General features: G+C 44.7%; 1 protein-coding gene across 1 annotated transcript; it reads left to right on the forward strand.

Annotated features, from left to right (window-relative positions):
• The first annotated feature begins 1688 nt into the window (after window positions 1-1688).
• Window positions 1689-23562, forward strand: pals1b (protein associated with LIN7 1, MAGUK p55 family member b). Its single transcript, XM_076037683.1, has 14 exons — window positions 1689-1964; window positions 5264-5748; window positions 9064-9272; window positions 13382-13459; window positions 15910-16029; window positions 16277-16438; window positions 17595-17672; window positions 17778-17961; window positions 18946-19014; window positions 19115-19186; window positions 20530-20691; window positions 21474-21676; window positions 21775-21885; window positions 22588-23562. Exons 2-14 carry the CDS (start codon window positions 5421-5423, stop codon window positions 22762-22764), a joined length of 1953 nt encoding a protein of 650 aa, XP_075893798.1. The 5' UTR covers window positions 1689-1964; window positions 5264-5420; the 3' UTR covers window positions 22765-23562.
• The last annotated feature ends 436 nt before the right edge of the window (window positions 23563-23998 follow it).

The following is a 23998-nucleotide window of genomic DNA, read 5'->3' on the forward strand; positions in this document are numbered from 1 at the left end:
AACAGGAAAGTCCAAACGTCTGCATAGGAATGAATCCCTGCAAAACAAGCGTGGGGGTTAACTGTCCCTCTTTCCAAGGTGGTTAAGTATTTAAGGATGTGGAACTGGCAGGAGAGAGCCTAATGAGAAAAAGAGGTTAAGCACAGAGGTGTCAGAAAGGATTAACTTAATAGAAAATGCAGCGGAGGAAAGGCGGCCTCACGCTTTGGTTCAGATATTGCGCAGGCTGTGTGAGATTACACACTTTCCGCTCTGCTCCGCGAGGTGAAATGACTGTTTATCCTATTAAATGGCGATAATTACTAGTGCGGTGAAAAGAATGTTGTTAACTTTATCCAGGCGGAAGTGCGCAAACGCGGCAGCGGTTCAGTTTTTTTTAACATAACGCCGATTTCTTTCAAGCCTTGTGCGTACATAAAGCGCGTGAGAGTTTAAGAGAGCTGAGTTGCTTCATTTGAGAGAAGGAGAGAGAGAGAGAGAGTTTGAGTTGGACCCACAACCATTTGGAGGCGCTGATAGGCAGGGGAGGAAGAGGCAGTTCACTGAGGAACAAAGATTCAGAAGAAGAGAACAGACGTAGGAAACCAGAGGGGGGGGGGGGGGAGAGAGAGAGAGAGAGAGAGAGAAAGAGAGAGAGAGAGAGAGAGAGAGAGAGAGAGAGAGAGAGAGAGAGAGAGAGAGAAAAGTCTCTCGTGGGAGGAGATTAAAGTGATGTAGGATTTTCACTTAATAGCCAGTGGGCAATGGATATTATTAGCTTTAATAGATTAATTGTGACTGCAACCGAGTGATCAGAGGGATAGTGTTAGGTTTAAGGGTTTTTTTTTTTCTTTTCTAAAGAAAGTTAATTTAGAGGTCTTAACAGTGCAAGTCTGCCAAAGCTATCCCTGAGGAACCTGATAAGGAGGGAAGGAGGGAATAATCCCAGAGCCCCGACAGCCAGATCCCAATGTTTCAAAACTTCTCTCCGGAGTAGAATAATTAATAATTAGTAATCAATAAAGACTATCCTGAAGGATTTGCCCTGGGTTTTCAAAGGCAGATAGGATTTTTTTTAAATATATTGTATATAATTGCGATTCCTCCATCATAGATCGGATCGGAATCTGGATTTGCAGTCGTTGATGAGTCGCCATCTGGTGGTTAAATTTATGTAATGCACATACTGAATTATCTCAGTAGTTTTTAAAATCCACTAAAGGAAATTTCCCTTGGTGGTATTTTAGTGCATAACAAAAAGCAAAACAAGTACAAAAGGCGAAGGGTTAGACAGCACATTATGGAAATCAAATGTTGCACTGGATAAGAGATGCCAAACGTTTCATTGTTCTATAAGTATACCAATGATGCCCTCGAGTGTAAATCACAGGACACTAAAATAAACATTCACGTGTGCATTCAAGCAATCTTTGTCCCAATTAATTGACTGGACAACACAAATAATGTAAGAGCAGCATGTCATTTCATTTCTGACACACCAAATTATAATGTTTAATCCCATCGGGAGAATTGTGATGTGGATTAAAAATGTTGATACGCAGGGCCCAACTGAGAATATTCTATTGCATCACTCATTTGTATTGAGGCTGAACCGGGGAAAAAGGGCGAGGTCAAATCTCCCTTTCAAATGCCATATTTGGATTACACACCGGCCATTCCACGTCTGACAAAGCGGGGGCGCTCTAGAGTCGCAGTGTTGCCGGGGCGACGACTCAAAACAGCGTTCGCAGTCTCACAGCAATGGCCACAAGTGTCCCGACTGTGTCTGGCTTAAAGTCTCTACAGCGACTGGAAGCAGCTCTGGAAGCACCGCTACGGACTTGCTGTTATTGACACTTAACGTCCATGTGTGATTTAAAAAAATAAAAAAAAAACACACACACACACAATTTCCGAAGGACGGGGTCCCCTTGAAGAAACGTCCACTTGGCCCTCGAACCCATTCATCTTGCTCTCCTGAAGTGGTGAGTAGAAGGAGTCCCGTTCGGGGACAGCTACACTCGGAGCTACGCAGTTAGCGGTAGCGGCTAATAAGCTAAGTTCTCGGTATTGTTAGAAAGCGGCGTGTTAGTACGAACTCGAGCTCTCGCCAGAGGAATTGACACTGACAGCGCATTCCTTATAAATGCGACTTTGTTCAACTCTCTTTGTTCTGTTTTTTTTTTTTTTTCTTCTTCTTCTTTTTTTTCTTTTCACGTTCCTCGAAGCAGACGCCGTTGGTTGTTTGTACTTCCTCCGGTGGCTCAATGAAGGAATGAAGTATCAGATTAATGCTGCGTCGGGACAATTGCTGGTTTTGAACTTCGCGTACTTTACGAAAACGGTCCACCCTATTGTTCTAATACAGATAAAAACACAATATATGTGATGTCGTCGTGGCGTGACCGTGTTAACATGTCCAAAAAGACAATGGAAAGATGCTGGTTAGGAGGCGGCAGCTGCTGCATCTCCAGTGGAGCTGCTTTACTCAAGAAAAACCTTGCTCTCTTGCTTTTGTTTAGTTTTTTTTGTTTTGTTTTTTTCCGATTGTGACTTATTCACTGGGTCAACTAGTGTTCACCGTCAACAGAATGGTGTGTCGTGTTCAGTTTGGACTGGGGGGTGATGGGGAACCACTTCTAAATACTTGCAATGGGCTTCAAATCTTGAGTTTTGCTTTAGTCTTAGCACTAGTTCTGTCTTAAAATAGCCCGTAATAAAAACTGTGTGATGAGGCATCTTCAGATCTCACACAGTCTTTTTTTGAAATGAAGCCTTTATGCATATGCAGGGTCTTGTAGCCCACAGCCACTTATGTTTAATCAGGGAAAACGTATAAATAAAGGTGGTTAATACATCAGAAACAAATGAATAGTTGCAACAGTCTTGCTTTAGATACGCTTAGCTGTGCTCTGTTGTTGTTGTTGTTTTCGGTATTTCAGTTCCAAACCCTTTCGTTCAAATGTTATAATACTATTGGTTAAACTCCAGCCAACCTTGTCCTGGTGTCACAGCCCAAGTTCCCTCAACCTCCCTTTTGTCAGACATTTGCGCTTGAAGTCCCAATGTGTGCGATTTCGTTGCATCTCATGGTATGAAAGCGCATTGCAAACGGTGTCGGCGTTAATCCCTCTTTCCTAACGTCCCACATGATCTCATACCTCTCTTATATGAGCTGGGGTGCCTGGGTCACACTAGTAACTAAAGTGCATCCACAATCTGGGCTACCGCAGACACGTTGCGGTGCAACATTGCTGCTTCCTTCAGTGGCCCCTGCTCTCACTGTAAATACAATTGCTGATTATAAGCAAATGGAAAACATATTATTGGTAATTAATATTATTTGAATTGATAGAATTAAAAATGAATGAAAAACATATTTGTGAATGTTTTTAATCCCATTTCATGTCAGTAGATTTTGTTACACATTTAGCCTCTTAACCCCAAACTCTCTGGAGATAATTCACTTCTGCCCGTCCTCCTGCACCGCCAGCTTTCCTCACCGCGAGGTCTATATTTGCGGCTCCCTTATTTCCCATCTTTCCAACTAGGTCTGGCATTTTCTCCCCCCCCGCCCGCACCCCAGCGTGACCGCTGAGTATCAGTCAGACATGAGATCTCAGGCTTAATTAAGCCCGCACGAACAGATGGCCTCTTGGCAGTCGCCGCTGTTTGTCAGTCACGTCCTGGCCACTTTAGACGTAGCTGAGCACCTCCTCAGGGGGAGGGTGTTTGGACCAGGACCTGCCAGACTGTATTAGCTGTGGGTGGTGGATAAAAGAGGAGAAGGGTGGCTTGCTGTTGAGGTGGTAGCCGGCTGAAATGTGCGCTGACCAACCGTACGACGTGAGGCACGTGCCTCCGGTCTCGGGGTTGGGGTCAAGTTTACCCTCTGGTCTCCTAATGTTTCCTCCCCTGCTCTCAGAAAGCCTTCATAATCCACATGATGCCGTCAAGTGAAGCTGTTTAGTGGGTTTTTTGTCATAAACTGTCAATTGAGTTGTTGTTGTTGTTTTTTTTAAATGGGTTAACAAAGAAGTTGAATTCGACATCTCCTATCATAGACCAATACTCCTAATCCAGATTAATGCCCACAGCGCTCCCTTGAAAAGATTACACCTCACCCCTCCACCTCCCACTATACACACAACAGCGCCGCCTCAGGTAGCAGCAGTTGTGTACCGAGCGTCACGTTGAATCCATTTTTTTTGTTGCATCGGGGATGGCCGTGCACGGCGCAGATGGATGTTTGGATTAAGCTGTGGGTGGGTTGGGCACCTGGGGACAGGTGTATCCCTGTAATTGGCTGGCTGGGGCTGGAGTGAAGGGATTTCAGGTGGCAGAGGCCACAGAGCTTTCCGTCTAGATTAGCGGTGTGATGGATAAGAGCAGCGAGGAGCAAACACTGACCTTTGCCAGCGTGTTGTATGACAAACGGAGGTCCAGTAATGAGCATTTTTGTTTACATTTATAGAAAAATACATCAGTATATCCACCTAATCTCAGGATGACTTAATATGAGACTTGCAGCGAAAGGAACAAAGATTTAAGAGTTGCTTGATAAATGAGCTCATTGCCAGCATGAAATAACAAAACCCTGATTAGATCTGCATTCTGCAAAAACTGTCCACCTTCTTATAATTGGACCTGCTCCTTATGTAAATACACATGCCTATTGTAAGCATATGAAAATCAATGAATATATACAATTTTGAGTTTTGGTGACTTGTTTAGTAACTAAAAACATGTATTTTTTATGTATGTTTTATGTCTATAGATCCCTTTACATGTGACATGTTAAGCCTCCTTTAATTTCAGCCTTTCGCAAACATAGCATTTATTTTCATTTACTTGACAGAAATTAATTTGGCGCTGAAGTAAGTCATCTGTCAACTACTGAAAGATTTTTTAGAAAATGAAATTATAAAATAATAATTGCCAGTGTAAGTTATTACATATCCATGGGTGCATAAATTATTTAAATCACATGGACTAAGGCAGTAGTATATAGCTATTAATTTAAGACAGAAGATAATGTTAATTTTGGTTTATCTTATTTTTCTCTTTAATATTATTAGAAGTAGAACGTGCTTGTCATTTTTAGAACTCTCCATCAACTGACCTTTCAAACTCGTAGCTAAACTTATTCGTCTATTCGGAAAAAAACATTTTTTCCATTTTTAGGATCCGGTCGTCAAGTTCACAAATACGACAGCTTTTGCAAATTATATTGACAATTTTGTGTGTTTCTAATATAATCTCTCGTGTGTTTTCTCAATTCTAGAATGACCAATCACAGCCCGGACATAGAAGACTGCACCCTCTGCCGCTGTGCTATGGCCTGTGAGTCGAGGAGTCTGGGCACCGCTGCCTCGTAACACTCGGGCAAAAGAAAACATCTCGGAGGAAGAGGAGGAGGCTGGTGAGGCCGGTCAGCAGGCATGATCACTTCTCACATGAATGGTTTTGCGCCAGAGGCCTCCGCTCAGGTCAAGGGCCACAGGGAGCGAGCGGTGGACTGTCCGGGAGACGAGGGCAGCCTGGTCAAGTCTCCTCAGAGCAGCGCCCACATGGAGCGCATCCAGCACTACCAGGAGGAGCTCCGCAAGAGGAGGGAGGAGGACGGCCGGGGGAGGGTCGACATCGACCCCAACGCCTCGCTGAGGCTGAAGAAGCTGGCAGAGAACCCCAAGGTGGGCATCGACAATCCCACCTTCGAGGGCAAGGAAAAGGCCAGCACGGACTCGTACCCCCAGGATCACGTAGCCGGTGAGTTGGAGTCGGGGTGTGGGAAAGAAAAAAAAAGGAAATAAAGGGGGGGAAAGAAGGAGGAAAAAAAGGGGGGGGAAAGAAGGTAAAAAAGAATTAAAAAAAAAGAAAAAATTGAGTGAAGAGTGGGCAGGGTGTGGGAGAGTGGGCAGGGTGTTGGAGAGTGAGCAGGGTGTGGGAGAGTGAGCAAGGTGTGGCAGGGTGTGGGAGAGTGGGCAGGGTCTTGGAGAGTGAGCAGGGTGTGGGCAGGGTGTGGGAGAGTGGGCAGGGTGTGGGAGAGTGGGCAGGGTCTTGGAGAGTGAGCAGGGTGTGGCAGGGTGTGGGAGAGAGGGCAGGGTGTGGGAGAGTGAGCAGGGTGGGCAGGCTGTGGGAGAGTGAGCAGGGTGTGGGAGAGTGAGCAGGGTGTGGGAGAGTGGGCAGGGTGTGGGAGACTGAGCAGGGTGTGGGAGACTGAGCAGGGTGGGCAGGGTGTGGGAGAGTGAGCATGGTGTTGGAGAGTGGGCAGGGTGTTGGAGAGTGAGCAGGGTGTTGGAGAGTGTTGGAGAGTGAGCAGGGTGTGGGAGAGTGGGCAGGGTGTGGGAGAGTGAGCAGGGTGTGGGAGAGTGTTGGAGAGTGAGCAGGATGGGCAGGGTGTGGGAGAATGAGTAGGGTGTGGGAGAGTGGGCAAGGTGTTGAAGAGTGAGCAGGGTGGGCAGGGTGTGGGAGAGTGGGCAGGGTGTTGGAGAGTGAGCAGGGTGGGCAGGGTGTGGGAGAGTGGGCAGGGTGTTGAAGAGTGAGCAGGGTGGGCAGGGTGTTGGAGAGTGAGCAGGGTGGGCAGGGTGTGGGAGAGTGGGCAGGGTGTGCAGGGTGTGCAGGGTGTGGGAGAGTGAGCAGGGTGGGCAGGGTGTGGGAGAGTGGGCAGGGTGGGCAGGGTGTATCGAGAGGTCAGAGAGAGCGAAAGGGCCAATTCCAATTCCTCCCTTAACTCCTCAATCTCAACCCTCGCCCTTAACCCTCAATCTTTGGCCCTCAATCTTGGCCCTCAAAAATAAGTGTAAGGGCTTAGCAATGGGACACCCCTTAAGTGCAGTTACGTCTTCAGAATGTGGGGGGGCGGCCTTACACCAAAGCTACGTCCAGTCTGTCAAGAAGACGACAACGACGAAGAAGAAGGAGAAAAAGAAAAAGACGGCGAAAAAGGAAGAACTCCTCCGTCGCTACACAACGAGGTATACAAGTAACGTGAGGCCAGGACCGGAAAGTAAAGAAAAAAATGTTACGCAACAACGATGTCAATAATCCATAAAAAAGTCTTAAACTAAGACAATACAATGGTTTCGTAATATTTATATCTTTATTAACTAAGAAAATACTTCCATTTGTAGCTCGCTTTTACATCGCGATGTTTTTCGAAGATGTCTTGGCGAAAATACGCAATGCCTTCTGGGTAGCCCTTACTCCCAAGGGTGGTGCCGGAGAATCTCAATATTGAGGGCGATACAGCCCTTAAACTCCTCCCTCAACTTGACGTTCTTAGAATCGGGACAGCGTTTGCACCTCGCGGGAGCGCGCATTTTTGAGTTTGAGGTTTGAGATTGAGGGTTAAGGGAGGAATTGGAATTCACCCCAAGAGTGCGGGGGGGTCCAGGATATAAAAGGTCAGGCAGGAGTGGGATGGTCTCACATAAAGTCACAGAAAACAAAAGGGGGCGAAGACAATGACCACTGAGGAAGCGGAGCGAAGGGGGAGTGGCCAGGAGGAAGGAGCTGCTTGGCAGCTTGTTCACGTCCTCGTCCAAATTGGGCCAGTTCACCTGGAAATGACATTCCACTCATTCCCGTCTAAGCACTTTGAACAGTCAGGATGGAGTGACGTTTCCTAATGAGTGCAGCTGTTGTGGTTTTTCATTGACGGAAAGCAATCTACGCAATGGACAAATATGATCTGCTCCATCTAACTCAGTGGTTCTCCACTGGCGGTGTCTCCGGACCCACATTGTCTCCTTACAATAGTCACCACCCAAATTTATTATGCAAAAACAAAACAGCCCACTTTCTGTCATGTGTGGTAGATAAATGATTGAAATTGTCTAACTGAATTGTGTGTCCTGCAAAGTAAGGTTTTCTCTAAATATATATTGTGTTTGTCAAGTCCTCCTCTCTTTCCCTCCAAAGGACGCAAGGACAACTCAGTTGAGGTTTCCAAACTCTAACTTTTATTTTCTTTTAGTTGATTGGTTGTTTTTTTTCAATAGTTTGTAAACCTGTAAAGACAGAATAAAACAGTTAACTCCTCAAACACAGAACCAAAGTTGGCATATCAAACACGCCTGGTAATCAGATGCGTCAGTGACCTCCTTGCTGCTGCTGCTGGTGCACTCTGGGAAGTTTAGCGGTCCTGACATTCAGAGATTCAGCTCAACAATCTTTTAAAATCCCTTCTTGAGAAACAAAGTTGCGAGCCAATCGAAACGGCTCCGCCGCCCACTCTTGGGTCGTGACTCAACAGTTGAGAAACGCTGCTCTGACATTTTTTTAACCAATCACCACCCACGTCTCTGTCGACGGAGGAAGTGGGCAAAAATCATCGGACGATTCATCGTCACTCTCGAATTTCACACCGGTTCATGTGGTACATAACCTCTTTTGAGCACACATTCTTCACATTGGAAAAAATTCCATGTCACACCACCAACCAAACATATTATAGAATAACACTTTTTAGCCTATCACAATATAGCCTCTTGATTTATTAAGACTCACTCAGTGTGAAACCTGGGCCTGTTCGCAGGCCTGCAAAGCTGATCCAGGGAGGAATTGAAGGAGGAAAATAGGCTTGCATTCCTTTCAAAGCACAGTCACTCCACAATGGAATGTTGTTGTTTTTTTAAACCAATGAAGTGAAATTGGATAATTTTTCAGGGCTCTTGGTTACACCAGTTTGCCACGGCACAGTGGTTAAAAAAAACGCTGCTCTATATAAACACTGCATCAGCACTCAGACTGGACGCAGGTGTGTCTAAGTTTTTAACTTTATTAAATTTATGTCCTCGCCTCATGTGTATAATTCTCCAGACTGCACTCGACCACACCAAAGGCTGAAGGAAATCCAAGGATTTTTTCGCAACTGTCAGATTTTCAAACACCCAGGAGCACAAATGATGCAACGCTAGACACGGTTCCAGTTTTTGCATTGCCTTATCTGACACTAGGAGGCTCGGGAAGATGAACGTAGCTTTCAGCTTAGTTTTTAGCACCAGCCTAGTTGTGTTCCTCAGACCTAAATACGTCGTTGACCACCTGCAGCGGCCTCACTCTGCCCCGTCTCGCCATCAGAGCTGGAGGAGCTGCGGCAGGCCTTGAAGTGGACGCAGCACTGCCTTACGGACACGCAGAGCCAGCAGGACGTGGAGCTGGTTATGCAGCTCCTGGTCGCCGAGGACTTCAGGAACGCCTACAGCGTCTTCGCCGCCGTGTCGCAACAGAAGAGCCGAGTCAGTCCCACCTCGCCCCTCACGGTGCAGGCGGAAGATCTCTGCCAAGAGGTAGGCACCGTTCAAATCTCCCTGGGGTATTTGTGCAGAGGGCGGCTCATCAGACAGGACCACTTTACTATCCTGTTTGTAAAATTGTTGTAAATTTATTTTTAAAAAACTCTTAAAACTGGCGACAGGCAATAAGATCACAGGCCACCTTTGATACGCTCAGTCACATTATGACCAAGCTAGCACCACTTCATGCCCTGCAAGCTCTAAGCAACTCCAGCAGCTACAACTTTAAACTTAAAACACACACAAGAGGGGAGTAACACATGTTGCTTTCAGGTGTGTTGCAAGTGGTCAGGCTCAATTGACAACAGGTGTAAACACGGCAGAGGCAGTAGTGTCTAAATCAGGGCTGGGCAAACTTTTTGACTGGTGAGGCCACAATGGCTTCTAAAATGTGACAGAGGGAGCCGGAGCAGCAGCAGATGGATGGAGTGTTTTGGTGACCCACCTCATAGGAGAAAAAAAATACATCATGGGAAATTTTCTATTATAAAAGATCAAAGAAATACAACAAAATGTCTTTGATGGCCCACTGTATTTAGCTCTTTATTGAAAATACTTTTAAAACACTGAACAACTGGATGAAATTCAGCCATTTTATGACTTTCTTACGAATAACGCAATTTCCTCAAGTTCAGCGGGCCGAATTTAAAAGCCTAATGGGCCGCATATGGCCCCCGAGCCGTAGTTTGCAATGCCTGGTCTAAAGGAATGCTTTGGCTGTTGGTGTTTTCGTTCATGAGCTACAAGACCACAAGCACCAAATTATTTTTAATAGCGATGCACCGATACCTCTTTTTCACAGAGTGTAGTGCGAGTACTACATGTACTACATTTCAGTGCTCATCAATGTTTGACAGAATTGTCGTATACACGCATATACAACTGGTATCTGTGTCGTGGTACCGGCATGTATTTTATGAGTATGAGTAGAGTACTCAACGATACGATACTTGATACTGGTATTGGTATCTGTGCATCGCTAGTTTTTAATATCATTGAAATTCGAGGTGTTGCAGAAGAGAAAAATCTACATTCGGATGTGCAATGGAATAAAAGGGGGACATCAGGGGAAAACCGTGTTTTAAAAAAATCTCAATATGCTGTATGAGAAGAATTGGAAAAGGTCTATCAAGGGTATGCAGGAGAAGATGAAACACTTTAGAGAAGAGTTTTGCTTCCTTCAAACAGGTGCTGGCTTAGCCTTTCAAGCTAAATGCTAAATGGAGACGCACGATCAGCCACGACAATTACTTTCAGGCTCTGCAACTCATCGAATGCTCCGCATTCATCATGTTTGCATCTGTTTCACTATTCTGCCCGACACGGACGATGTTGCACATCCAGTAAGACAAGTCTTGCTTGATGGACAGCGAGTGCCTGCCAGGATTTACAGATACTGTGTGCCTGGTTGGTGGACCAGCTTCTACTTTGTTTGCACATGAAATCAAGTTTGCACACATTTTAGTCAATCAAGCCCAGAACAATTTGCGTCCAGCACAGAAAGATTCTGCTCTGACTTTGTTCCACTCCATGAAAGAAATGAGAATAAATTAAATAATTCACCAACCTACCTACTGTGGAGCTCCAGTGTGTAAAATTTGGCTGGAATTATGATTTTTATATTGGTAAAAGCTTGACATACCGCCTATAAATACATTAATAAAAGTGTGTAAAGGCAGAGCATTAAAAGGTTGTTTTTTGTTTTGTATTTTTAGCAATAAGGGTGTTGCTCCAAGTTAGCTGCCATCTTTAGCCAAAATATTGTTAAGCAAGCCCTCCTGACAGTGGCCCTAAATAACAAACGCGCTGCCAAACAGGCTTCCTTAAATACCGGACTTCCTTAAAAAAAAAAAAATTCCACACTGGACCTTTAAGAAACCGCATAAAAATAATCATGAAGAGTGATATCTTCCTCTGAATTTACACAATTTTAGTCTGCAGAAAAACAGGGCAATTTGCGGGTTTTTTTATTTTTATTTTGACATTCTCTAGTTTTTGCACATAGTCCACAGCACATCCACTGACTTTGGGGACAGAACATGTACGGAATTAATCTGACTCTGATTTCCTGACAGTATTTGATGAGTGCCACTCGCTTGAAGGAAAAAGGCACCTCGGTCAGACGTGACAATCACGACGCTCTTCAATGGCTACTTGCTTTTTTTAGAAGTAGGAAAAATGAGGAACTGGGCATCAATTATTCATTTTCCTTGGTGCACAACAAGGCCACGTCACGTGTGTCTCCTGGTCTCGCACACAGGAGGGGAGGGAGAGCTCCCGGGGTGCTTAACGGCACGTAATGGTTTTAGCCGCTGTGTGTCTTAACTAAGTGGCTGTGCTGTGTGACAACTGCGTTCGGATGTTGAGCAAGCTAATCTCCCTCGGCGCGGCGCACGGCGCTGCAGGGAAGGCGGCCCGGGATCTGGGCGGCCAGAAAAAGAAACTCCAGCGGCTTAGGAAGGGGCAGCAGTGAGGGTGGAGGTGCAGCGCAGCAGCAGCAGCAGCAGCAGCAGCAGCAGCGGGGGAGGGGGAGCGCAGCACCTCGTCGGAGAGGAGAGGCTCAAGGGAAGAGCGGTGGAAGGACTAAAGGTTCACACAATAAGAAGGCAAAACAGGCAGAGAGGAGGGGCGCTGCATCACAATGCATTCTACGCTCGACTGTGACTTTTAGAGGCACCGCCATGCAATTCATCAGGACGCACACATTTGCATAAATTAAAGATTTATTTTTATGTCGGCGTCTCCTCGACTGCGTTTATTGGAAGTCATATAAATGAGCAGAACAGTTTCTTTTGTACGCAAGTGGTTGTGTCACAGCCCCTTTTTTTCTGGCCAAAACAAAGCGTGAACAAGGCCTTTCAAAGCAATTGAATGCAATTGCTGTTTGGTCATTTCATATATATTAATAGAATCCAGGCTTTCTGAAAAGCATGGGAGGCATGTCAGACTTATCCAGACTAAGGAGAAGATGCATCGTAACAACTTGTAGGTGTGAATGTATGTGGCCCTGGTCACTCATCTTTTTAACATGCTGGCTACAGACAGGCCCTTCCAATCATGCACTTGTGAGTTACATCCAGAATGTTTTGGAGAGTTGTCAGTATTCCTTGTGTTTGGGATTGAGCCATGCAGCTTCACAGGTCCTTCCCTAAAGAGCATCAGGTCATGGTACACTGTTATATGCAGTGTATGCAGTAGGCATTACTCCATAAAAGTAATGCAACTACTGATTGCTGATCACTCCTTAATAAAGTAATATAATTACTTCTTTAACTACTTTGTTTCATAAGTAATCAGTTACTAATTACTTTGATAGTTACTTTATCTTTTTTTTTTTACTAAAGTGACAGTTGCCCAGTGCTTTGGAATGAACTTTATTAAAGTGCAAATTTTGCAATTCCAAATATTGCCTCTGTCCTCTTAACACGTTTGCTCTCTGACCACAAACTGCACATTGCACAGAACAAACTCTTGTATGGCACTGGTGCCTTCTGCACAGCCCATACTGTTAAATTAATGAGAAGATTTCGGAAAAGTAACAAAATTGTTACTTGATAAAGTAATTATGGTATAATTACCAGTTTTGCCACAGTAATCTAGTTACATTACTCCATCACTCAAAAAGTAGGTTAATGACAGTAGTGGATTACTTGGTAATAGATTACTCACCAACACTGATTATAAGTGCTTCTCTGAAAAATGTTCCTTATGGCAAAATGTAGTTTGAGTTTTTTGCAATGAAATCGTTAACAATGATATTTTCTTTTTCTATAAGAGGGCAAGTTTTCTTTATTTCAATGCTTTATTGCATCTGGTTGGTTATGTGATATGACAAAATATCTGTGAAGCCTGCAAAGTGACATCCAACCCAGGTCTGTCAGCTCAGTCCAACCGGACAGGCACTGCAACCAGTCTTCACTCTGTGTTGTCGCTTTTTTTTTAAAGGAACAGTCACTTCCTTTAGCAACGATTCATTCGGTTTCTGGAGCTTTTGGAACAGTCAAATCAAAGAAGTTTTTTCACAAATCTTTGAATGATAGTTTTCTGATTATGTTTCACAGCCACATGTCCGTCTGTCTTTTCTTCATGTTGTTTCTCCTCAGGTCCAGAAGATCCTCCAGTCCAGCCAGCAGAAGGAGGGAATGGAGCTGAGGACGCTGCTCACAAATCCCCATCTGCAGGTCAGACGTCGACTTGCTTCACGTGCTTGACTCATCACATCTCCACTCGACCTACAATCCATTCAGAAGGACCTCGGCACTTGACACTTATTAAGATAACATGCAGATAATTGGAGCACTGAAAACACAATTAGTGTTGTTGGGTGCTCATTCCGCCAGGTTAATTATGCTTCTCGCACTTTTCCCTTGTAGGTCAAAAGTTCAGGGATAAGTACATATTAGTCCATAGATTATGAGAGGGAAAAATGGCTCACGCTTACTAGCTTTAGGAGGGATGAAGGACATCCTCACTTGACCTCAGGTCATCTTTAAAAAAAAAAAAAGAAAAGAAAAGTGACAGAATGTTTTCTTTCGACAAATCAGCGCAGGTCAGATTCTCCAGTTTTGCGACAACAAACAAAAGTTTGCTGCTGCTCTCTCATTTTCACCTGTTTGTGTCGTCGCTCTGTCCGTGAGTTGCTTTCAAGGTCGAGCGAACCCGCGCCGCCCTCCAAAAGATTAATCCTGTGGCTCTCAAGGAAGGCCATTATGCAAATCAGGCTGGGTAATGTGGGTCAGCTCTCGTTGGTAATTGAAAGTGTGCGATTGGTGCGGCGGAGTGCCCGGCAAATTCTTTCAAATCGGTTAATTGGAAAAGGCCAAAGTAATTACTAAAAAAGTCACACACGCTGAAGACACTCTTGGTGTGTAATTGCCCTGTTGCTTGGATCAAAGACGGGCCGGACTTTTGATTTTGAGTTTCACTGTTTTCCCTCCCAGAAGTGCGCTCGCACTTTGTCTCCAGGAGAGTTAGGAGGCTCATTTGAAAGAAGAAAAGAAAAGAAAAGCAGGGATGTTAAAGTCCACGCTGCAAAGTTCAGGCACGTCAGGTCTGGATAAGTCGTTCACTTTGTTAAAACGCCCTGCACCGATTGGCCGGGACGTTTGGTTCCGTCGTCGCTCTTTAAAAAGGATGCGAGTAGCTTTCCTTTGAAAAGCGCCTCACACCGAGAGGCTCTCTGGTATTTCCAGCTTCAGAGGGTTGGAGCGTGTTTTTTTTTTTTTTTTTAAAGAAAAAGGAAAATGAAAGCAAGTTGTCACGATGTCACCGTCCATTAGATCTGTTTTCAACCTTTTTTTTTTTTAGCCACAACACATTTAGCATTTTGACACTGACACCCCAGGTAGACCACCTGTGGTCACGTTTGACTGGTTTCCACTTCCTGTCTGGGGAGGGCAGTCAGGACTAGAGGGTACAGTAAAGTGTAACGTGGGGGGTGCGCTCAGGAAGTGTGTTTATGCGCCGACAGAAGACAGGCGAGACGAGGAGGGGGCACCCCTCGCCACTCCTCCTCCCGGCCTCTCCAGAGGTAAAAGGTGCTCGATGATTGATGGCAGTGGGTCCGGACTCCCAATCGCTCAGGGAGATTAAGACGGATTGGGCGTCCGCCGGAGCTCCGGCTCCCTCGTGCACGTCCACCGTCCCCCTCAACTGCAGGATGGAGGAAGTAATTTGGACCGACGGGTATTAATTGCGGGCCACGGAGCAGCTGTCGGATGAAATGAGACGAGGGAGCGGTTCCCCTCTTCCCGCCAGGTCCCGACCGGCCGTGTTTTAAAATGATCAGCAGGTGCGGGTTTCAAAGTAGCGCGGAAACGTTAATGGTTGCGCGTCATCTTGAGAAGAACGCACTGAGATTAATGGCTCCATTTCACTGCCAAGAAGCCTCTTTTATATTTCCCCGAACCAACGGTGGGAAGGAACAAAATACAAATACCGGTACTTAGTTACTGTACTTAGGTACATTTTTCACGTATCTGTACATGAGTATTTCTTTTTTCTTTTACTCTACATTTGAACACAAATATCTGTATTTCCTACTGTACTTCCTACACTGGAAAAGAACTAGCTTGTTACTTTTGTGTTTAAAAGGCGTCATTTCTGTGACGCTAATTGTTGTTGCTTGAAGTGGAGCTCTTCGAACTATGCTGTTGTGTAGTTCACTAAGTAAGTGCATCGTATTTTAGATTATCTCGGCTTCGGGGTCACTGATCAGTTCATTTTCAGTACAGAGAAAAATAAAAATGTAGAAAATAACTAATTAATAATAATAATTATAATTAAAGCATAATTAAAAGCATTAGCATGCAAGAATGGTTCATTGGTTTACATTGATTACAATTGGTTGTGTTGCAGTTGGAAAAGTGGTCAGTTCAGTGCTGATTATTCTGTCGGGACTGAACAAATGCATTGTTTCAGTACTATACTTTTTACTCAAGTACATGAGAACCTGTACTTACTTACTATCCCTGAGTAAAGTATTTGAATCAGTACTTTTAATTTCATCAGAGTATATTTTTATGCAAGTATCTGCATTTTTACATAAGTACAGAATGTGAAGGCTTTATCCACCTCTGGCCCTAACTGTCTGTATGTATGCCGTTTGCCTTTGTTGGTGTCCACACTGCAGGCGCTGATGCAGGCCCACGACATTGTGGCGGTGCAGGAGATGGCGGAGGAGAGCGTCACCCAGTACCTGGGAGAGACGGTCAAACTGGTGCGACTGGAGAAGACCCGTGACACTCCACTGGTGGGACAGCAAGCTTGTTGTTTGGTTCTTGTTTGTTGTTGTTTTTTTTTGCGACTCCCTCTGCCTTTTCTCGCCACAAGCAAACAAGATTGATTTACTTTTTGCGCATTAATGCAAGCGCACTGTAGTATTTTTTCGTCGCCAACCATCTGCAGGATTGTCATTGCGTGGATTTTGTCTTTTCTGCCTACATGCTTGTTGCGCGTTGTTTTTGTTTCCTGATGTCACCCCTGCCTCGGCCAAACAGGGCGCGACGGTGCGTAACGACATGGACAGCGTGGTGGTGAGCCGCGTGGTGAAGGGCGGTGCGGCCGAGAGCAGCGGCCTCCTGAACGAGGGAGACGAGATCCTGGAGATCAACAGCGTTCCCATTCGCGGGAAGCACGTCAACGAGGTCCACGACTTACTGGTGAGGAGCACTGGGCCCGAAATATCTGCAGTCGGCCGTTGATGTGGTTGTGTCCCAGATTGGTTAAGCTTAAGCTGGTCTTGGACGCAGAAAAATCAAAGGTCGTTTTATTTGCTTACCATCTGTTCCAAAAATATTCCCAAAAATAAAGACTGGAGGCCTTGAAAGGGAAAGAGTGTCAGCATGTCAATACTTGGGGATTATTCTTGATGAGACACCGACTTTTAAAAGTTAATGGTGTAATATTTGGACATTCAAGAAACACTGACATCAAGTGGTTACATTTCAGATTGCAGCGTCTTTCACTCTCTCTCCCCCTCCTGAGCTTGCCGATGAGCTGCAGTGGCTTGCGCACCCAAACCCGGATACCTCGTCCACCTTTACGACCAAGTTGTTACGTGCAAATGTTACTTTCAAAAGTGAGAGTAAAACTGGGCCAATTGAGAAAAAGAATGAGAAAATGTGTGCTTTTAAATTCTTGCCAATTCCAGTCTCTACCCTTCAATAGTGAGCTGTTAGTTTGATGTGTCATTATTTGTACTGCGTTCCATTTGTATGATGGTCTATGTTGTTTTTGTATCCTCGCATGGTAAATGGACTGCACTTATATAGTGCTTTTCCAGCACCTTTACAAAGGCCTCTAATTCACCCATTCACACCCATACATATACACCCATATACACCAAGCAGCCACAAGCAGCAGCCACCAATTGGTGGAGCAAATTAGAGTTAAGTGTCTTGCCCAAGGACACAACGACAGACTAGGATGGAGCTTGGGATTTGAACCACCAACCTTTCGGTCATTGGGCAACCCGCTCTACCTCCTAAGCCACAGTCGTCCCCAATATATAATTGTGTATGTGCTGCCCTCTTGGCCAGGTCACTCTTGAAAAAAGGGATATTTAATCTCAACAAGTTCTTTACCTGCACTGTAACTGCACTTAACCTGTAGTTACTGCATGTTGTGCTACTGATGATGTAATAGCATAAAAGCAAAAACAACTCCTCAAGTTTTATCTGGAGACGTGAATCAAACCATTTACGTCCGTTTAGTGACATTGAAAGATGTTGCAATAAAACGCTGGTAAAAAAAAAAAAAAAGATTCTCATGTCAATAGTGATGTAATCTTCTTTGTCTTCCCGCCTTGTCCAACAGCAACAAATGCACGGCACGCTGACATTCCTGCTCATCCCGAGCTCTCAGATTAAAGCTGCTCCGCACAGACAGACGGTGGTAAGTCTCTGCCGATGGGCCGCCGCCGGCGCCATGCGTGAGAGTCCCTGTCTGCATGCGTTCCATGCGACGCCAAACCCTGAGACGTTAAAACCCTGTCCTCAGATCCACGTCCGGGCTTACTTCGACTACGACCCGTCGGATGACCCCTTCCTGCCGTGCCGGGAGCTGGGACTGTCGTTCCAGAAGGGAGACATCCTGCACGTCATCAGCCAGGACGACCCCAACTGGTGGCAGGCCTACCGGGACGGAGACGAGGACAACCAGCCCCTGGCGGGACTGGTTCCAGGTGGGGACACACACACACCAAACACCTGGCAAAACGATAATGGAATTATGGAATCACCAGTCGTGGAGGGTGTTCATTCAGTTGTTTTATTTTGTAGGGAAAAAAGCAGATCACAGACATGCAACGGAACTCCAGTCATTTAAAATGGCAAACTTCTGGCTTTAAGAAACACTAGAAGAAATCCAGAAAATTGCCTTTTTTTTTTTTTTTTTTTAGATCAAGCAGAGGGAAGTTTTTGGGGATTCTCTCAATTCCAGGGAAAAAATTATGGAATCATGAAAAACAAAACAAATTGACAATTCATTTTCAAAATGGTAAAAGATCTTAGGAACGAAGCCGATCACAAAAGATGCATTTTAATGTCAAACAAGCGGCGACAACACAGTCATGTTTTCCAATTGCCCAGAAGCAAAAATCACGATGCGATAAAGTGATGTTAACGCCTGACCAGCGTAACGGCTGCATCGGTGAATAAAAGTCCACTGTGCGCATCGCTGCCTAGATATTGGCAAGCTGGTCAGTCGGTGGTAGAGTGAGGAAATCATGTCGCGGAAAATCACTTGAAATTTGTGTCTGTGGCTAATAACTTTCCTGGCACCGTGATCCTTGGCAGGAAGCGCACCTCCACCCTCACCCCACCCCCCGTATGGCACGTCAAGTAGATTAAAACAAACACCCTAAGAATGATTCGCGATTACTCCTTGACCCCGCCCTGTCGCTGCGGCCAGAAAATTAGGTTAAGCGCTGGAAATGGAAAGGAGCCACTTTTTTTGCCTGCTCTTCAGCTATAATCAGGGTGTATCAGTTGACACATATTGACCATACTGGTGGGACTAGCCCAGGCGTGGGCAAACTGCGGCCCGGGGGCCATATGCGGACCGTTAAACTTTTTAACCCGGCCCGCCGAACATGAAAAAATGATATTTATAGTCAGTGAGTCATAAAGTAGCTGCGTTTCATATTTGTGTTTGCGCTCCACGACAGGGAGATGCTTCCAGCAGCAGAGAGAAACCTTGAAGAAAACAATAACGGACAGGAGTCGGGAGCAACAAGGTAGCCGCAACGTTCGAATTGAGGAAGTAAAAGGTGAAACTGTTCAATTGAAGCTGAAACTGCAACAAAAAAATGTTGTGGTTATTTCTTCTGTATTCAGGAAAACATTGGTACGCAAAGAAGAGCAAGAAACTAAGAAAGAAGAGCGTGGCCACCTTGAGCAAAAGCAGCGGTAAGAATTGTTGCCCCTTTCTTCCCTGCCACTGCCAGAGAGTTAACGCTGTGAGAAGTGGGTCACGAGGTGGATCGGTCGCCTCCGCTGCGCCCTCCTTAACCCACAAAACTGCTCGTCTTTACCTCCGGGCAAAGACTTCACCCCCGCCCTCGGCCTCTGTGGCCTCCGGGTTGTCCCCTCGTTAGCCGGGGTTGACACGTCCTGTCAGTTCGTTCGCAGCAGCTTGTCCAGACTCAAAGTGTCAGCGGTCAGATTAGTCCTGCCTTCGCAGACGGGATCAGGGGAGACGCCAACAGGTGCTCAGCAGGTGCCGTAAAAGGCTTTTCCAAGGTGTTCCCGATTCACACAGCAGAAACATTTCATGCGTCCTTGTCAGATCACAGGGTCAAATTTATACCTGGAGGAAAGAAATACTGGATTTACCCACGGAGCAACAAGGATCTCGTGCTTTTGTGCTACTTTGAATGTATTTTTTCGTTAGTTCACTATTCCCCTTTAATTTCCCCCATTTACCACTGACCCCAAGGCCCTGGGGACATTCACTAACCCACACAACCATTCCTGAGTTTCAAGGAGAGAAAGAACTCCCAACTCATGAGAGATTGCTGTAGCCAGCCTTGGGGAGATTACTTTGCAAATGTAATGGTTTACAATTATTACAATTACATGCTACCCCATTGAAAATGCAAGAGAATTGTAAGAATTTAAATTACTTCATGAAAGTGATGCAACTAATTACATTTGATTACATTTTGATAATTTTTCTAAATTTTGACTGTTTTAGACCTGACAGTGTTCAGCTTCCGGCAGAACTCAAAACATTTAACCTTGAATTTAGCCCTCAATGAACCCCAATGAAAATGCAACCATCTCCATTTTTGAACATTTTTTAAATGTATGTGTGTGCCTTGTGTGCGCTGTCTTTTTTTGCCAATTTTTGCTGCAATTCCAAACTTGACTGGAGAACCAATCCGAAGCAGCATCAGAATAGTATCAGACTCTATGTCTGTGGAGGCAAACAGAAAAGAAACCACACAAAGCAACAAAAATAAAAATAAAAAAATAAATCACAAAGCCTCTTCTGGAATAATTGGTCAGATGTAATTGAAATTGTAACCATGAATGATTCCACAAGTAACTGTAATTGAGTGACACATTTTTCCAGTAACGTAACTGATGACATCTTTTTGTAATTAACAATGCTACATGTAACTCGTTACTCCACGACACTGGGTGTAGCCAAGTGCTCTCAACATCAGTCTGCTTTGGTCCAGACACATTGTTAAACTGCTCACACACACCCCACCACCCCCTACCCCCTCTCTCCGCCTCTCCCCCAGACTACGATGACATCCTGACCTACGAAGAGATGTCCCTGTACCACCAGCCTGCCAGTCGGAGGCGCCCCATAGCTCTGGTTGGCCCGACAAACAGCGGCCACGACGAGCTGCGTCGGAGGCTCCTGTCCATCGAGCCGGACAAGTTCGCCATGGCGGTTCCCCGTGAGTGGCACACTGGGTCAAAGCACGGGGGTTTGCACTCATGCCATGCTAGCCATGAATACACACAAAACTAACGGGCATCTGACATACAGCTACTCCTGTGAATACCAATGTTGACTTCTTTACTAATTGAGACCTGGAACCTTTTTTCGTTTGAGCCAATACCAAGTAAGTAACGACAGCACTGTCAGACGTGGCACTGTGTCACGCCGCCCAGTGTTTCTTTGCCTCATGTGTCGTAATGTAACCAAATTATTTGTCATAATTTGTAATAATTTGTAGTAGTCGGCTTGTGTATTTGATCAATTTCAAGGGATGGACACCTGAACTGTTGACTAAACAGCTCAAGTCTAACCCCCCACCCACCCCGCCCCTCACCCACCCACCCACCCCCAATCGCATTACAAAAGCCACTGACAATTCAAGGGAATGCACCCACTAATATGACTCTTGGGACTATGGCAACAGGCCAAATAGCCAAAATGTCGAGCATTCGGTCAAGACTGCAAATTGTGTATCGCTGACCTCCACCATCCCTCAGCAGCATCTAAATAAAACTCAAGCATGCTGTGCATCATCTTGAGCCAGAAGATTTAAAGTAAAATTGAATTAAATTGTCATATAAATATATATATACATACAGACAAAGAAATGTATATGTACAGTATGTATATATATATATATTCATATATTTCTATACATATATGTGTATGTATATATACATACATACTTATATCATTTATGTTTACATTTATTTATTTGTTTGTCTTTTGCTGTGTCAGACACAACCAGAAACTTGAGGATACACGAGCGGAACGGGCGCGAGTACCACTTCGTGAGTCGCAGCGCCTTCGAGTCGGACATGGCGGCCGGGAAGTTCATGGAGTTCGGGGAATTTGAGAAGAACTTGTACGGCACCAGCACGGACTCCGTTCGGCACGTCGTCAACTCCGGACGCATCTGTTTACTGTGTCTGCACACGCGGGTAGAGAAACGCACGCGGCTCAGTCATCCACCCTAATCTGCACTACCTTTCTGCTGTGGCGCATCCCTTTAATCTCACGTGCACTGTTTTTCTTGAAGTCGCTGCAGGTATTAAGGTCCTCCAACCTCAAGCCATATGTCGTCTTCATTGCCCCTCCTTCTCAGGAGCGACTACGCACCCTGCTGGCCACAGAGGGGAAAACACCAAAGGTACAGCAGCGTGTTTAATAACCCAATAATTGCCACACCGTCGCGCCATCTACTTTATCCGTGCAGTGATTTAAATTTGACAGTGTTTCTGCTCTTTGAGGGCTGTTTTTTTCTTGCATTTTATTGCACCATAACACCTGTAATTATGTTATTATATTATATTATATTATATTACATTACATTACATTACATTATATTGTATTATCCTATATTATATTTCAAAATGTAACTAATTATATTGATTTTTATCTTTACTGTATTATACTTCACTGTTGCACTGTTATTATTATTAATACTACTACTGCTACTATTATTTTGCTGCTACTATATTACTATTTATTTATAATATTTTATTATTATTATTATTATTATGGTATAGTGTCATATTTTTGCATTCCATTGTTTGCAACTAATAATATAATAATTTTATGTTATATTATATTAGATATTATTATTATTATGCATAATTGCCACTTTTTGATCTTTTTAACTTGTATTTTTCTATTTGTGTAAAGCTTGTGTTTAACTGCCGCTTGCCACTTTTTAAATTCTCTTTTTTTTACGCTTTCTTTCTTCCTCGTAATGCACAATCACGTCGGCCTCTGCCACAACAACATTTCACTGCCGTGTAACACGACGTGCGACAACTAAAATCCTTGAGTTTTGAATCTTCTTTTTATTTTTCTTCTTCTTCTTCAACAGCCCGAGGAGCTGAAGAAAGTGGCGGAAAAGGCCCGCGAGATGGAGCACAGCTTCGGCCACTTCTTCGACGCCACCATCGTCAACCTGGATCCCGACCAGGCTTTCTACGAGCTGCGCCGGCTGATCGACAAGCTGGACACGGAGCCTCAGTGGGTGCCCACCTCCTGGCTGTGCTAGAGGTCGCAGGGTCTCACGGCAGCTCGGCTCAGAGCTCAGAGCGGAGGTAAACACCAGAGGGTGGTGGGGGCAGGGCTCCTTGGAGCTGCACTCCCACTTGCACTTTGTCCTCGTCTAAAGGGATGGACTGGATCTTTTCTTTTCTCACCTGTCTTTTCGTCGTCGCTTGTGTATAAAAAGAAATGAGTTTTTGTGAGTTTTTGTTTTGTTTTGTTTTGTTTTGTTTTGTTTTCTGAACTTTAAATGAAATGTAAAGCAATTTATTCCCCTCACCAAAAAAGTAGACATATTTATATCCTTTTCTTTGTAGTTATTTATAAGTGTAAATACGTTTTTTAGACCAACGATATTTTATTGTTACATGTGTATGTGTCACTGTTGATGCAAAAACAAAACAGAGACTTGCGGAGAGACGGGTACTGAACATGGGAGAAACAATGAAAGCTCCCGATTGGCCGCCGTGCATCGTCTTCCAGCCAGTAGTTGTCCAGTAGCCCCTCCACGTGGTTGTCAGTATTACTTGATGTCGTCTCATGTACCACCTCTAGCCGGCTGTGTCAGTACGCTATGTTTTAGGAGAGCGGCTGGTTGCTCTCAGCATTGTGACACGCGCACTGTTGCTACGATGCAAAACACTTTTCAATTCTGGAAGATGGCTAATAAAAATGAGACTTATTTTGCAGACTTCCTGAATGTGTTGAATGTGTTGAATTCACCTTGAGGCTGAATGTAACGGAGGTCGTCTCTGGGCTAAAGAAGAACAACAGCAAAAGATGTTGTGACTATGACTGGATGGCGTCGGCAGAAAGATCACAATGGAATCTTTGGTGTTGTGTTCAGTGCTCATGCTGACTCTCAGTTTTATTTAAGATTTAATTTAATAAAATAAAACTAAATCATTTATGGAATATTCAAAATAGTTGATTTTTTACACAAAAAAATGCTATATTAGCTAGTCCATTTAGGCTTAGCCACACATTTCATGTACGCTTACATCTACCGTAACGTATGTAGTTAATGAGAAATGTTCACGTTGACAAAAATCTACCAAAGGCAGCTGCTCCTACTGCTTTTCCTGTCGAGACATAAAGCAGTCGTTTTTGATTGTGCCGAGGCCAATCCTTGCAAAACTCTTCAAATGACTGTGATATACGCAGCATTCAGGTGCGAGATGAATGGCATTCCACACCAACTCGTGTCACAAAATGTGCGGGTCGTTACATTTGCACTGCTT

Source organism: Nelusetta ayraudi, unplaced genomic scaffold (genome assembly GCF_046127955.1).
Source record: "Nelusetta ayraudi isolate G7.1 ecotype Tasmania unplaced genomic scaffold, CSIRO-AGI_Nayr_v1 ptg000052l, whole genome shotgun sequence".
In the NCBI taxonomy this organism is placed as follows: domain Eukaryota; kingdom Metazoa; phylum Chordata; class Actinopteri; order Tetraodontiformes; family Monacanthidae; genus Nelusetta; species Nelusetta ayraudi.